Below are 15,986 nucleotides of genomic sequence, written 5' to 3' on the forward strand. Positions count from 1 at the left end.
CTGTTTATTAAATCTAATAAAAATTGTTCAATCAATATGCAGGGATGACATAATAATTGCTCAGGGTCACATTCATATAAGTCAAAATGACCTTGAAGCACTTTGGGATAATTTTTGGGATAATAAAGAAGTTGGGGTAGAATATGTAGATATGTTTGCCATTAGATTAGATAATCGTAGGCGTCAGTCCCCTGATTCTTTTAGACCCTATTTGTACGTCTCTCTGGCACATTGGGTAAGTAATAAAATTCTCATCAATGTTAGTTGTTCATGCTCTTTTAAACTCATTTATTTTGTATATACAGGGGTTCAGATACCATCCTCTGCGAGATATTGTTGCCCACGTCACAGTGGAAGCTGTATCTCAAGCAGAGGCAATTTTAGTTCAAATAATTAATAATAGGCATTGGACTCTACTTGTTGGGAACCAGAAGGACCGCAATTGGAGATTTTATGACTCATTACCTAATAAAATGCATTTGGGAGTCACCCGTGACTTGGTAAAATTCTAAGTCTTATTTAACTAACAACTGACATAAATTGTTTATTCTTTCACTGTTTTAAACTACCATTTGTATAACCAGATAAGACATCTTCGTAAGGATGCTGGGAAAGCTTTCCGCAGTGACCCGAATAATTGGGATGTTATCACGACAATAGGCATTCACACACGAAGTAATAGCGTCGACTACGGTATATTTGTTTGTAAATATATTGAAGCAATTGTACACAAAGACAAAATTAAATAGAAAGACCATCAAGAGTGGCAAGCTGAGATGCCTCGATTTAGGGCAGAGCTACTATATGAAATTTGTAGATATAAATTATTTGCAGGATAAATATAACTCGGAACTTTGATTGTCTTTATGTTTTACAGGCTGAATGACTATGAAATTTGGCAGGCTTATAAGCCTCGGATTTGGTCTATATGATTGTCTATTGTGTTTGAAATGCGGAATGTATATGTGTTTGATATCTTATTGTAGGGCTAAATGTTTGAACTGCTGAACGACTGTATGTTTGATGCACTGAAATTTGCAAGGGTGAATGTTTGTGACTACATGTTTTATATGTTGAATATTGTAGGGATGACTGTTTGAACTGTTGGATGACTACGTCTGATAATTTCAATGTTGTAGGGGTGAATGTATTTTTATGTTATTGTTGGGGTATTGTTAGGTTATTGTTAAGGTATTGTTAGGTTACAGTTGGGGTGTTGTAAGGTTACGGCTTAGTTATTATTTGGGGTATTGTTAGGTTATTCTTGGGTTACAATTAGGTTATTATTGGAGTATTGTTAGGTTATTTTTGAGGTAATGTTAGGTTATTGTTGAGGTAATGTTAGATTATTGTTGGAGTATTATTAGGTTATTGTGGGTTACACAATCATATTAAACAATCAGATAACAAAATTCTATACTCAACATACATATGAATTATAAAACATACATCTACAGCTTCCATTTGGAATAATGTTATATGAACTAGTACATTAATACGGATGAGTTAAAGTGGGCACAACACATTAAATAAGGAGAATTATACTGGGCACAAAGCATGTTGGATCTGGCGTGACAATTTCCTGACTCAGAGAGTGTGACACTATAATCGTATTTGCGTCTTAATGGATGTGTAGTTCTTGGCTCGTATATGTTTCTTGATGTTTTCCTGCATACAGTGGTAAAAGTATAAGACAATTAATTTTGCATATAATCGTAAATATATAGAATGTAGAATAGTAAATATATGGAATGTAGAAATATATACCTTTGACTCTCTTGTTTTTTCCCAGTATCCTTTCAACCTCGCATTAGAAATACTTTTCGGTCTCATTTTTGCGGGATCATTCACATTGTAGCCACTGTTATGGGATTTCCTTTTTTTGTTTGGTCTATTTGGTTTAGGATCCTTCCAATCTAATATATCCTCAACACCTTCAGACCCTGTTTTCAATAATTCAATTATATATGTCTCGGCGCGTTCATTTCCTTGAGCTTTATTAATTAATTGGTAGGCAAACTTTTGAGCATGTGACCGAAATAGGATTCCTCTGGAAGTTGTGTCAGACATTTGAGTATATGTTTGTACCCAAAACTATTATAGATATCTTTCTTTGCCTTAACAAACCATCTGAATAACAAATATTTCTCGGGAATCTTTGTTATATTACTAGCATTAAGGACGCGTAGAGAGTGAGAGCAAAGCAGACCCATCATTTCGAATTTCTTGCAACTGCAGGTGATGTCGCAATCAAGCCTATCAAATGTAACAAACTAGGTTCTACTCGTGTCCTGATTATCCAAACCTCTAACATAGAATTCAGATGGACTCCCATGAAGTAACTCTTCCTCAAACATAGAGTAGAGCTTCCTAGTATAATACGTTGCAGCTTGCCTCAACATTGGGCTTGTTTTAATTGTCGGTGTAATAACATTCTGAAATCTTTTGAAGTCTTCATCCTTTTCGTTCCTTCTCCATGACTTCATAATATTTTCTAGACCCAGAAAGCAATTTATGAGGGAACTAGTGGGCTTAGATGCACCATGATAAACATTATTTGTGGACTCACTTCTTTGCATAGGTAAGATTCCCATTCCGAAAATTTGTTTATTGAATGCAATTGACCAGTTATGTCTTATACGGTACAATGCATGTAGCCACATGTTGTTGTGTAGGTTTCCTTGCTCGATCATTTACCCAAGTTACTTTGAACTCCTCTTCTGAATCACATTTGCTCGTGCATCTGTAAAATAGATTGTTAACGCTCTTGTACATCACACCACAATGAACTTTCGACAATAATTTCTTATAGATATGTCATTGGCACAATCTATGCCTTGTGAATGGAAAACAATCTGCAATGACTCTTGCCATCGCTTGATCCTGATCTGTAAACACTGTAATTGGATGCTTATCATCCATTATACAAATGAAGTTTTTGAATAACCACTTGAAGGATTCTATCGTCTCGTTAGATAAAAACCAACTCCGAATAGAACGTTTTGCCGATGGTGGTTACTCCCTACGAAAAGAGCACAACATAAATTATACTAATTCAAACGACATCTAGTGTCGAAAATGATGACATCTCCAAAACAATCATAATCTAGTCTGCATGACCCATCACTCCAGAAAAAGCTTGTAAGTTTGCCCTCTTCATCACTTTGGAAATCCCATGCAAATATGTTATCTTCATTTTGACGCTCCATGAATAAATGTAAGAGAGAGTTGGCATCACTCTGTTCAATTCTACTTCATTTATCCCTTTGAATGAAGTTGTATGCATCTTGCCTCGTACACTCCAAGTTTTCAACTCCACCAACCTCTGTAGCAAGGAAATTAAATGCATCCGCTGCTCTAATCCCAGAATCTGTCATTGATCTCAGAAAATTTGCATTTAACTCGCTAATCCTCCAAGTGGAACGTAGAAGGTTCTTGTCACCGGATTTCGCCAAGGGGTGGTTATGACTTTCAACAAATTTCTTTATGGTCCAATTTTCATCAAGATCAATAACATAACGAACCATTGCTTGACAGCAGTCCTTGTATCCGCTTTTTTGTACTTCACAGCAGTGGCTAACTGCGATTCTCTTTTATGATCTGATTTTCCACAAATATAATCCTTCGACTTAATTTGCTTAGATTTAGCCTAGTAAATTGTGCGGTCATTGCATACAGTGAAACCAACATAATGTGCATAAGCACAATAATGTTTGTAAGCCTCTTCCTCATTACAGACAATAGTATTAAGAAAGATACGAGCAATTGGATCATTGCAATATGTTTCTGGCCTAGATAACTACAAATTTGAATTATACCATAGAGATAGTCAGATATTCAGAAAAGAACACACCCTATAGCTATTACACAGTTTTTTGAAAGAGCTGGTAGGTTACTTTTTCTCGGGTTATTCTTAGGTTATTCTCGGGTTATTCAGTATTTCTTCAACGTACCCGAAGATAAATAAACCCTAACCACAGAATAACGAAAAAATAACCTCATGATAATCGAAGATTCACACAATATTTCACTTTTTTGGAGAGAGCTGGTAGGTTACTTTCTCGGGTTATTCTTAGGTTATTGTTAGGTTATTCTCAAATTATTGAGTATTTCTTCAATGTATCCGAAGATAAGTAAACCCTAACCACAGAATAATGAAAAAATAACATCACGACAATCAAAGATTCACAGAATATTTCACTTTTTTTGAGAGAGCTGGTAGGTTACTTTATCGGGTTATTCTTAGGTTATTGTTGGGTTATTCTCGGGTTATTGAGTATTTCTTCAATGTACCCGCAGAAAAGTAAACCCTAAACCCTTGAATAATCAAAAAACAACCTCACAACAATCGAAGATTCACAGAATATTTAACTATTTTTTGAAAGAGCTGGTAGGTTACTTTTTCTCGAATTTTTTGTAGGATTTTTGGTAGGTTATTGTTGGGTTATTCTCAGGTTATTGAGTATTTCTTTAATATAACCACAGATAATATAAATCTAACCACAGAATAATAAAAAAAAACCTCACAACAATCGAAGTAAAAATTGGAAAACGGAAAACGTATTCAAGTAAGCAATAAATCTTACATCCGTTTCAAACGCGTTGACATTGATTTCGTCGTCCATGTGCTCTAACTCTTCATTAAGAGAGAAATCTATCTTCATCATAAATGCAGCGACCAAACCCTAACAGAGCCAAAAAAATATTTTTTGGAACCTTCTTTTCTACTATATTATGCAAAATAGAAGTTTTTGAGGGAATAATACGAAAAATACTGGAGGGAATACGCAAAAAAGGCGGGATAATATGTAAAATTTTGCAGGTCGGGCTGGGCCGGGCTTAAACTCGTGTTTTTTTGCCTTTTTCATTACGTGTAAATATGAGTCCCGTAAGTTCACATGGAGCATTTTAGTTTGAAAAATTCCGCATATGGACGACCTTCACATGGAACATTTTAGTTTGAAAAATTCCGCATATGGACGACCTTGTTTATCTCTTTATCAATTCCTTGTTTATCTCTCTATCAATTCCTTAAATTCTCTAAATAGGAAATTGCCGTTCTTCGGATTTTTGGAATACTAGTCTCTTTTATTCTATCTGTTTGCTCGCCCATCTAGGGTTTGGCGGGTGTTGTTTGCTAATCGGATTGATGGCGAGGAAGAGGAAATCAGATGCAACCCATCTCGACGATGTCGATCGGACTCTTTACTCGACCTTCTGCAGCGCGGCCAACTCACTTTCTCAACTATACACCCAAGCCATGAATCACCAAAAGGTCGCTTTCCAGGCTGGCGAGCGGCAGGCTCTGGTTCGTTGCTACCTGTCCTTTCTATGTTTCTTTTCTGATTCTTTAATCAACCCTTGAAACTATTCTTCGTGATTTGTAAATTTCAGCGGCTAGTGTTTGAAACCTCTGCAGCTATGATAAATAGCTGACTGGCTTGTTAGACTTTTGTAGTACGTGAGAATTCCCTTGTTTTTTAATTGACATAAGCACTTAATGATGGTTTATTCTTGAAGGGATCTTCCCTTGTTTGTTAATTGACATAGGCACATAATGAGGGTTTATTCTTGAAGGGATCTCCTCTTAACCCAGCTCGCTCACAAGTTGCAACTGCTTGCATTTAATCCTTCCATTTTTTGTTGTATGGGAGAGTTCATGAATCTTTTTGGCTTATTTTAGTATATAGATTCACTTTTTTTTATAATGGGCCAGTTTTCCTTGAGCTTTTAATTATAGTCTGTGCGGTATGAGGGGCTTACAGAATTTGTAACTTTCTTTGACCTTGGATGATGCACTTTTGTTTGTAGGATGTTATTAACTGACACTCAATATAAGCATTTCTATCTCATAGGCTTTACCCATTCTTAACATGTTGATGAGGCTTGCAAAATAGGTTTGTTCTTCCCATTGTTTTGGAATGCTATACTGTGCTTTTTGTTTGCTGATGGTGGTGGTTTTTAATGACGAGAATTCAAAATCATCTTCATTTGTCTTCTCATATAATTTGGCTTAAGCTAGTGCTGACATAAGGATTACAACATGACTTGTTTCCTGTCAATGTGTCAATGTAGATATCATGATCCAAGCTTCAAGAATTTCCTCTCACTAATTTATTTTTTTTGTCATTTCAAAATTTTTGATTGCTTCTCAAGTAGCATGAGGTCAGTATCATTTTTTATGTTTATCATTTTTTCATCAAACATTTTTCAGTTATCACTAGACGTATTTTTTAGGTACAAAAATATTTTGACCAATACTTCCTGGAAGCAATATAGAACTAAGTATATTAATAGTATGTATGAAGAGATGCTCCTATCTCACGGTTATAATTGAGGGACTTAATGGCTGATATGCCTCCAACATCTGTTGTTTTATAATTAGAATAAAAATGAAGTAATTTTTGCTTGATATTATTGAACTTGAGTTTTCATTAATAAAATTTTACATTATTTTTTATTTTCTTTAATGATTGCACTTAAGCTGTATGTAACTAGAATTATCTATTTCATCCTCTATTGTGATTATTGGAAAAAACATGCAACCTTATGTGAAAGTGAAAATTGGATGTAAATTGCTTCAAAAGAGATTCAGCTTGTGATAAATGTTTCTTATTCCACATGAATATTTGGCATTTTTTTTTGTAATAAATTTTGTTCACCATTTTTTTTATATCAATGATAACGTTTCATTATTTCTTATGGATTAGGGGAGTGTATGAATGAGTTGACTCAATTTTGAGTTTTCCATGACCCTTGAGCAGAAGCCATTTTGACTCGAGCTCAACCTGGTCTCTTTAAATGAGCTTGAGTTTGAGCTCAAGTCTAGATTTTTTGTAGAGCATGTGCTTGAGTTTTTCCTTGGGATCAAGCTCATCAACTAACTAGCGAGCAAGTAAAGAGAAATGGAGATGGATGACATTTTAAAGCAACGTAGTTTTTTGGTGGTGCTAGAACAACATAAGAGCAGGAGAGCATATCTTCATTTATATTTTCAATGATGATGTTGTCGACAAGGGAGAGAAAGAAGATCTTGAGGTAATAATGAAAGTGCCACAATGACGAGCATAGTGGGTAGAATCCATAATTTTTTCTTGGTATGGTAAAGAAGTATGAGGAGAAGCAATGTCTATGTTTTTAAGCATGTAGATGACGAAATGAACAACACAATTGAGGCATTTCTGTTTATTGGATGGGATACCAACACTATATTGCATATGGAGAAGAAGCCATCATGTTTTTTGTAGGGAGCACCCATTCTCTTCTCACATTGTAGTTTTACATGTAGTCCCCTGAATGTCCTTTCTTTTTTAACCTACGAACGAGTGCCTACAATTCCTTTGCTTTCGTGTTGGCTTCATCTTGTGTCCATGAACAACTTGCCCATGCATCTGCCAAGCTGTGTGATTGTAGTGCTCATTCTCAATGGTTTTGGTTCTATGATTTCTCTGTTATTGATTGCCGCTCTCCCCTTCTATCAACTTCCATGTTTCCTCGTTCATTATCTCTCTCTCTCTCATCCTCACCCCTATCTGCATCCTTAGTTAGTTATCCTTCTTTTTTTATCCCATTTCTCTTATAATAGCCTCTCTTTACAATGTTTCATAGGGTTTTGGTGGTTCCTCAAATGTAGCTATTATAGTCTCCACCTGTTCTAGTGGGTTCTGCTATTCAAGATGTTCCTCCTGCTTTCATGACATTAAAAAATGGACCTCCTTTTGTTTCTACTTTTCATTCCATGCAAATATTGTGGGTGTATTGCTATCTTTTCTCTTCCATTCATTTTTCTATATGTTTTTATTAAGGCTTAGTTCCACCTCAACATAAGCAAGTATCCACGCTTCTTTGCAAATATGTACTTTTTTATGATGACGAGTCCTTTCAGCCTATCAAACCCTCTTTTTTACTAGAGGAAAAATTTCTTTTGGATGCCCTAATCTAGATGTTATTTGCGAATGGATGTCTAATTTAACTTTGATTTATGGCTATTTAGTCATTCTCATGGATACTTATTTTATCATTATTATATTATCATTAGAAGCATATTATACCTGAAACTTTTTAGCGCAAATTGTTATATTAGTGGCTATTTGTTGTGTATTTGCTAACTTTGTTTTCCCATTTTGACACATTTGAGGAACCACCTATTACTCCGGATGCATCAATGTGAAAATGAGGACACAAACACATCATGATATTGACACAACACTTATTTTTGAAAATATAGGATATATGCATATATTGGACATAATATTATAATATTATAATATTATGTCTTTAAATTAAAAACAAATTTATAGTAATCATATATTTTGAAAAGTTTGAAATGAATTTATATGATATTAGTTTTATTTAATTTTTTATATGTTTGTAAAATGAGAAATATATTTAAATTTATTAATTGTCCTAAACTTAATTGAAGAAGAAATAACTCCATGAAATTAAAGATGGTTAGCAGGTAGTTGAAAAAATTGATTATTTAAAAAAACGTTAAATATCTTAGGAAAATAGAGGTGATTAAGGAAAATAAAAGCATAAGTAGTCATTAAGTTATTTAAATAATATAGTTTGAAACAAAAAAGATAAATATCTTAATTTAAATTATTAATATAATTTACTTGTGTCTACTAATTTTTTTTTAACCGGGTAAGTAGATGGCTTGCCGAGTGTGTGCTGAGAAAGTGCATATGTTCCGCACGATATGTTACAGCATTACTATCAGTGCATCATAAGCTTCCTACCTACTATGGGTGACTTTTACTTAGCTTTGTTAACATTAATTTAACTAATCAACCATGTACTTCTTGTGTTATATTTGGTGAAACTTTACAAGTAGAGGTTGCTACTACTCATCTTATTAGGCCACTTCTAGCTAGACTTTTGTTGGAAATAGACTTCTGTGCTTGCACATAAGGTATAGATTGACTTGTCATATTGTGAATATTATTAGAAGATAGATTTGGTATTATTCTATTGCTCATTTTGCGAAATCTTTGGGATTAATTACTCGAGATATTATGAGACTTATTCAATATAAAAAAAAATATAATGTTCAAATACAAGAGGTACATTCATATATTGAGATCCTTCCTCCCATAATGGTTATTGCTTTTTTTTTTCTTCATGTTTGTAGTTATATTTGGGTATTTGACTTTATAAAAATGTCAAATTAGTCCCCAAACACTTTTAATGTGGACTGAAAAATGTCCCTAGATTCTCTTAAAGGGAGGATTGTTTCGATCCTCATCAAAATAGTGTGCGGACTAGTTGGCTTTTTTATAAATTATGGGATTAAAACAACATTTTGTAAATGATGCGGAACTTTCCTGGTTGAACTGGGCACTGTACCTAGTGGTTGTATCGGTTCAACTGAGAGGGGAATAGGGCCGCATTCCCTAGGAAATAGGGATGCCACCCAAATAGGAGAGGGTCCCACCTCCCCTAGCTATCTACTAGTATTTATGTGTATTTATGTTTCAGTTTTGGATTTTATTTCTGTCAGGACGTTCGTCGCCGTCTAAGTTTTTCCATTCTAGGACTGTATTCAAAGACAGGTGGTGCTACGGTTGTAACCCGTCCGAAATGTTGTTCTCCTTCCAAGGATCGGCTGGTGCTCCAGTTGTAGATTGTTTTCGTTGGGTATTTATCTCTGATTTTTTTTCATCCTCCGCATTTCTCCCCTTTTTACAACCCAGCTTTTACTTGCAGCCAAAACAATCGGACAACAACCCTGTTGTCGTCCCACAACTCCAACTGCTGACCACCACTGCCTCCACTTGCTGCCATCCTTTCCAACCACCTCCCAACTTGATGTCATTCATTCCAACCGCCTTCCTTCACTGTCCAGCCATCCCCCTCACTGTCGCAATCCAGGGATAGTTGTCCCTTTGCAGTCACTCACTCTCACAAATTCCCCGTCACTGTCACCGCCCCGAACAACTTTTCTAGCCTTCCAACCAGCCCTTGCTTAATGTCTTTCAGTCGGCTAACCCCCCACCTTCCTCGTCGCAATCCCTCGTAACTTCCCCTTACTCGTCTTATATCCGTCCACCACCTTGTCACCTTCCTCTACAATCGACTCACCAAACCGACCACCACCTTTGAATATATTTAACTTTGTTTGTTTGGTTTGTTGTTGTATTTTCTTGTCAAGTGTGTGTGGTTGTAACCACATATTACCCATTTTTAGTAATAATATTTGCGTTCTTATGATTGTTTGGATTAACTTGGTATCAATAAATATTTAGAAGATCATTTGGGTACTTTTCTCATTCTTATTTTTAGTTTTAACCATGCAACAACGACATGACCAATCAAGATCATCCATCTTATTCATTGATTTTAATTTTAACAAAGATCAATGAAGGGTGAATTTGTTGAAATTGGCATCATGCACCGTTCATTTGGTATAATATTTGTGTGTAATTTTTTTTTGCTTGAGTGATTTAAGCTGTTTCAAAATTTTTCTTTCATTTTATATCATCATCATTAATGTTGATCTCCTATTTGCAACTTTCTCAAAGCAGGAAGCGAGTTGCCCTTTTTTTATACTAGAAGAATAATAGATCAATATTTATACAAATGATGCCAGCCACCAGGGTTTAGAAAAATGTCAAAATTAATATAAAGTCCAGAAATGTATTCGTGCAAAGTTAGTCCTTTTTTTTGGGGGGAATGCTATTTTACCATGCTATGCCTTGCTGAAGGAAAAAAAGTTACACGACTATAGCAGTTAATGAACTATATTAATTTAGTCTCTTATATATATATATATATATATATTATTTTGGTGATGCTATTTACCATGCTATGCTTGCTGGAAGAACAAAGTTGTCGCGACTATTGCAATTAATGAACTATATGCTTGTCAAGTGTGTTTTTAAAGGTTTAGAAGTCAGGTGCACGTATAGGCTGGGGATTTCCATTGTGCATCCTGAAACAAAAGTATGATACGATGGGATTTTGAAAAGCAATGGACTTGTTAAATTTACCAAATGAAGGCAAGCGTAGCTATTATATTTTCACACCTCATATAGTCATCCATATCAGTATTCCAGTTTCAAGCCTATACCAATTCTTTGCCTCATCATTTGACTGCCTTATTCGTTTTATGCAAAAGCATCTGAAGTAGGATGCTAGAAGAAGAGCTCTTGCAAGTTGCAATTTTATTTCTTAGGACTTGTCCAATTTGATTTTGTTAGTTTCTCTAGTTAAATTTTTTAGTATCTCAACATATTTTCTAAGAAGTTCCTTTCTGCAGGAAAAGCTCTACCAATGGATTATAAAGCAACATGAGGAAGATTCGAGGGTGACGGCTGCTGATATAGTTGCACATATTGAGGTTTTACCAGCAACTTTGTCTTTTTTTATTTCATTCTTGTTTGCCTTTTACTAGCAAAGCATAATATATTTGCGAGCTAGCTGAGGATTTTGTGCTTAAATGCTTTTTCTGATTTGCTTTGTGGCTATCTCTGATCTGATAATGAAGTTTAATGGTCCGCTTTGTTTTCTTGTGGATACAGCCTTGCATTTCATTTGCAGCATTTGCCCTAGACTTAGTCAGGAATTGCTTTCTTCTTTGTTACAATGATGCGTGTGCATTCTGTCTTTTATCGTCTTTGATACAGATGCTCTTGTATTAATGGAAACTTGTCTAATACCTTGGCAAAATATTTGCAAGCATTTGTAAACCATTGTTCCTTGAATCTTTGCCTTGTGTTTTCTGTTGAGATTTCTATTCAATTCTTATATGAAGATGACCCTCTTTACATTTTGACATGTGTAATCAAGTTCAATATTTCTTTTTTAAAAGTTTTCAATATTTTGCATTGTACATGTGATATAGAAGAACGTACCTTGGTGTATGCTTTGGGTTAATGATATCCTTTTTGTGGATAAGATTAGAACAAGAGTTAAGGAAAAAATTGAATTATAGATGTTATCTTTAGATTCAAAAGGCTTTCGTCTGAGTAGATGTAAGATTGAATACATGGAATATAATTTTATTAGTAATAAATCTAGTGGCGGGGTTTTAGCATTGGGTGATTAAGTCATTACAAAGAGTGAATTTTTTAGATATATGTTGTCTATTGCTCAATGTGATGGTGATAAAACTGTGGGTTTTATTTGTAGAATTTTAGTTGGATGGTTGAGTTGGAGGAATGCATCAGGCCTATGTGTGATAGGAAAGTACCACTTAGAATTAAAAGGAAAATTTTATAAAATAGTGGTAAGACCTGCAATGCATTATGGCGTAGAATGTTGGCCTATAAAAGAGAAGCATTAATTAAGCATTGTTGAGATGAGAATGCTCAAGTGGATGACTGGCTTTACATTTAGAGACAAAATACAAAACAAATATACCCATGAAAGATTGGAGTAGCTTCAACAACAGAAAAGATTAGAGTGTCACTTTATATGATTTGGTCACATTAAACGTCGACCATTTGAAAACCCACTTAGGAGAGTAGATGTTTTAGATTTGACTTATGTTAAGAAGGTAGAGGTAGAACTAAAAAGACTTGGTCATGTTGTATAAGAAATGATCATAATTTTTTAGAATTAAATAAAAATGGCACTCAATAAGATACAATGGAGGAAAAGGATTCATGTATCCGACCTCACTTAGTGGAATAAAGGCTTGTTGTTGTTGTTGTTGTACATTTAATATAACATTCTAATTCTCAGATTTAACTTCTTTAAAGTTTATTCTCTTTGCGCTGCATTCCATATATAAAAAATATAGTGTTGTGATTGTTGTCAAGGATTAAAGACAACTGGTGGAGTTCATCAGTTCGACTTTTGCGCAATTTTAAAGGATTATTTAATAAGAAACATACAATATTAAAAAAAAATAATTACAATAGTATATAAATTGATGAGTTGATAGAATACTAATTGTGGATTAATTATATTAGCCATTGATTGATGAGTAGGAAGTTGGAAGTAGGGATCACATGTATTAATGAGGTGGCCATGAAAGATGGAGGGCAAAAGTCTTGGTGAGCGTGGGTTCCTATTGGCATAAATTATGGATGCATTTTATACTCAAGTGAATAAATGGATGCTATCCATTTTAACTTTTCTTGTTAATTTTTGAAAGACGACTCTATTAATCATTCAACGAGTATGTTAGCAAGTTAATTATGTATGATCATGAATGGAGCACATCTTAGATAGCTGACATTTTTCTTATATATATTGCCCATCAAATCAATATGTTTTGTATGATAATGTTGCATGTGTTTATATGTAGGTTTCTCGTCATAATAGAATCTTATCGGAATTTTCTATTTAATGTTAAAATCTTCTAGAATGAATTTTAGCTGTTGTAGTTTCTAGATTTCCAATTAAATAAATTTAAAATTGGCTTTTGTGTTAGAAATTGCTATTTCATACCTCCACTATACGAGTATGCCTCTTAAGAATGTGCAATATCTTAAAGTTGACCTTCTGACAACTATAGAATATGCATAATTCATTTCTGTGTATGTTTTAAGAGTCGAATCTTCTTCTTTGAATAGAATCTTTCTATAGAGTTCTCTTCAAATAAATTTGAATTATATATATTTTCATTTGGTGTGATTCCTTGGGATTGTGTATTAGCTGACTGATACTCTAATAACATAAGCAAGGTTATTTTAAGCAGATAAGTTTTCTCACCTTCTTTAATAATAATAATAATGTGTGTGTGTGTGTGTGTGTTTGTATATAGACACACACACCCCCCTTAATATTTGTCCATCCTACTGTACCCATTTTGTTCAAAAAGTCTAATATTTTGTTTTATTGAGATGTGAAAATTTTATATCATGGGTGTGCAACTTCATCTCAAGGAATAACTTTAGCTTGCCTAATTTATTGACTCTAAATTGTTGGACTAACCTTTTCTTTTAAAAATTTTCATCTTTTTAAAGATATTATATGTTATGATAATGTAGTCAATAGAAACCTGTAATGCTCTTTGATGTTATATGCGTCCTAAATAATTTATGGTCTTCTTGGCTTTATTTGTATCATATAGAGCATTACCTTGGCCAAACTATTGAACCATGTTCTTGGACATTCTTTAACCCATACAATGCCTTATTTAGCTTGCATATCTTTTATTTTGTATTAAACTTAAATCTTGATGGAATCTTCATATATACTTCCTCATCCTGGTATCATATAAGAAATTCTTTATATCAAATTATTATATCATCTAATATCTAATGATTGGTAAAGATAACTTTGATAGTATACAATTTAGTAATTAGAAAAATAGTTTAAAAATAGTCATTCCCATATTTTTGAGTGAGCTTATGGTCACTAATTTTACTTTATATTATTTTTAGTAAATCATTAGATTTATATGTTGCAGTAAAACACATCTATATCTCACTGCTTTATTTTATTTTAGTAACTTTACAAATTCTCATATTCTATTTCTTGAAAGGCTTTTATATCTTATTATAATATTATTTTAATTCACATTATTTTAAGTTTATAGAATATTTTAGTATTATAAATAGTATGCTAATAAAAATAGATTTCTGATTATGAAAAAAGATTTTATATAAAATAAGGGTAAGAGATATTTATTTGAATAACCTATAGTTTTATATGTGCAATGAATTTTTTTTTTCCATGGATTTAGTAATAGGAATTGATTTTGGTTGTTGAGCTTCATAGATGGAGATGCCTTTCTTTTTAAATAAACTTGCAATAGCTTAGTGAAAAGTGGTTCTATTATAGATTCAGTTTGATTACAAGTGTTAGTGAAAATGAAGATAGAAGATTTAAAAGTGGTTCTACTATATTCATTGAACTTTCGTGGCGAGCTCCCTAGTCTTGAGAGAATGGACGTACGTATTCAACCAACTCTTAGTTCTCTTGTCTTCTATGTGCACCAGTGCCTCATAGGATCCTGCTAAAATAGTAGATTAAAAATTATTTCTCTTATTCTTCTCGAGCCAGGACCGAACTGATTGTTTTGAGATTGACTCCTAAGTACAACAAAAGCTCCTCACTTGACATAGGGTAATGAAATAGAGGTGGCGAGGATAAGAAATCATTCAACTGCCCAACAGGCTTGTTCGCATTCGTCCATCCATGTGAAGCTCTTGGTGTTCCTTAGAACCTTGCAGAAAATCACACTTGTTCCCAAACTTGGAGATAAATGAATTTAGAGCTGCAATTTGGCCTATTAGTTTCTGTAGTTCTTTGATATTGAGAGGGGATGGCATGCCATGAGCTCTTGAACTTTTTGAGGGCTGGGTTTGATTCCTTTCGGTGTCAACATATATCCTAGGAATATTCTTGTTCCGACCCCGAACATGGATATATGTGGATTCAACTTCATGTTATATCTTTTTAACGTTTCAAAATTTTCTATTAGGTATTCTTTGTGTTATTCGGTTATTTTATTTTTTACTCGTACATAGTTGACATATATTTCAATATTCTTACCTTTCTGTTCATCAAATAATATAGTCATTATCTTTTGATAGGTGGCTCCTGAGTTCTTAAGCTCAAATGTCGTTACATTATAACCAAATATCCTTTTCTCTAGTAATGAACATACTTTTTAACATCTGCAAAGTGCATTTTAATTTGGTGGTACCCAAAGAAGGCACTAGGAAACTCCTGATCGAATGACTGAAGACCAAGTCCACGAACTCATCGATCTGTGTCAAAGGGTAGTCGTTCTTCAAACAAATTGAGTTGAGACTTGTGAAGTCAATACACATTTGTCATTTGTTGTTTGACTTTGGGACCATCACCTCCTTGGCCATCTTGTATGGATATTGTCTCTCTATGATATTTTTGGACGCTAATTGTTTCTATATCTCCTCCTTAATTGGTTTTTCTAGTCGGACATCTATCCACCACCTCATTTTCTACTTGATGGGCCAAGTTTTCGGGTTGACGTTTAGCCAAGTACATATGAAATCAACAGTCTCCCGACAGCTCTTTAGTTGACCAAGAGAATATACCTCGGCATT

At 34.0% G+C, this 15,986-nt stretch overlaps 1 protein-coding gene across 1 annotated transcript in view; it reads left to right on the forward strand.

Annotated features, from left to right (window-relative positions):
- The first annotated feature begins 5,013 nt into the window (after window positions 1–5,013).
- LOC110037745 overlaps window positions 5,014–15,986 on the forward strand; it is a 25,662-nt gene continuing 14,689 nt past the window's right edge. Inside the window, exons 1-2 of the mRNA XM_020742452.1 lie at window positions 5,014–5,308; window positions 11,261–11,341. Coding sequence (XP_020598111.1) covers window positions 5,150–5,308; window positions 11,261–11,341 — 240 coding nt within the window. The 5' untranslated portion in view covers window positions 5,014–5,149. The remainder of the gene's footprint in view (window positions 5,309–11,260; window positions 11,342–15,986) is intronic.

The sequence above is a fragment of the Phalaenopsis equestris genome, unplaced genomic scaffold (assembly GCF_001263595.1).
Source record: "Phalaenopsis equestris unplaced genomic scaffold, ASM126359v1 Scaffold224336, whole genome shotgun sequence".
NCBI lineage: Eukaryota > Viridiplantae > Streptophyta > Magnoliopsida > Asparagales > Orchidaceae > Phalaenopsis > Phalaenopsis equestris.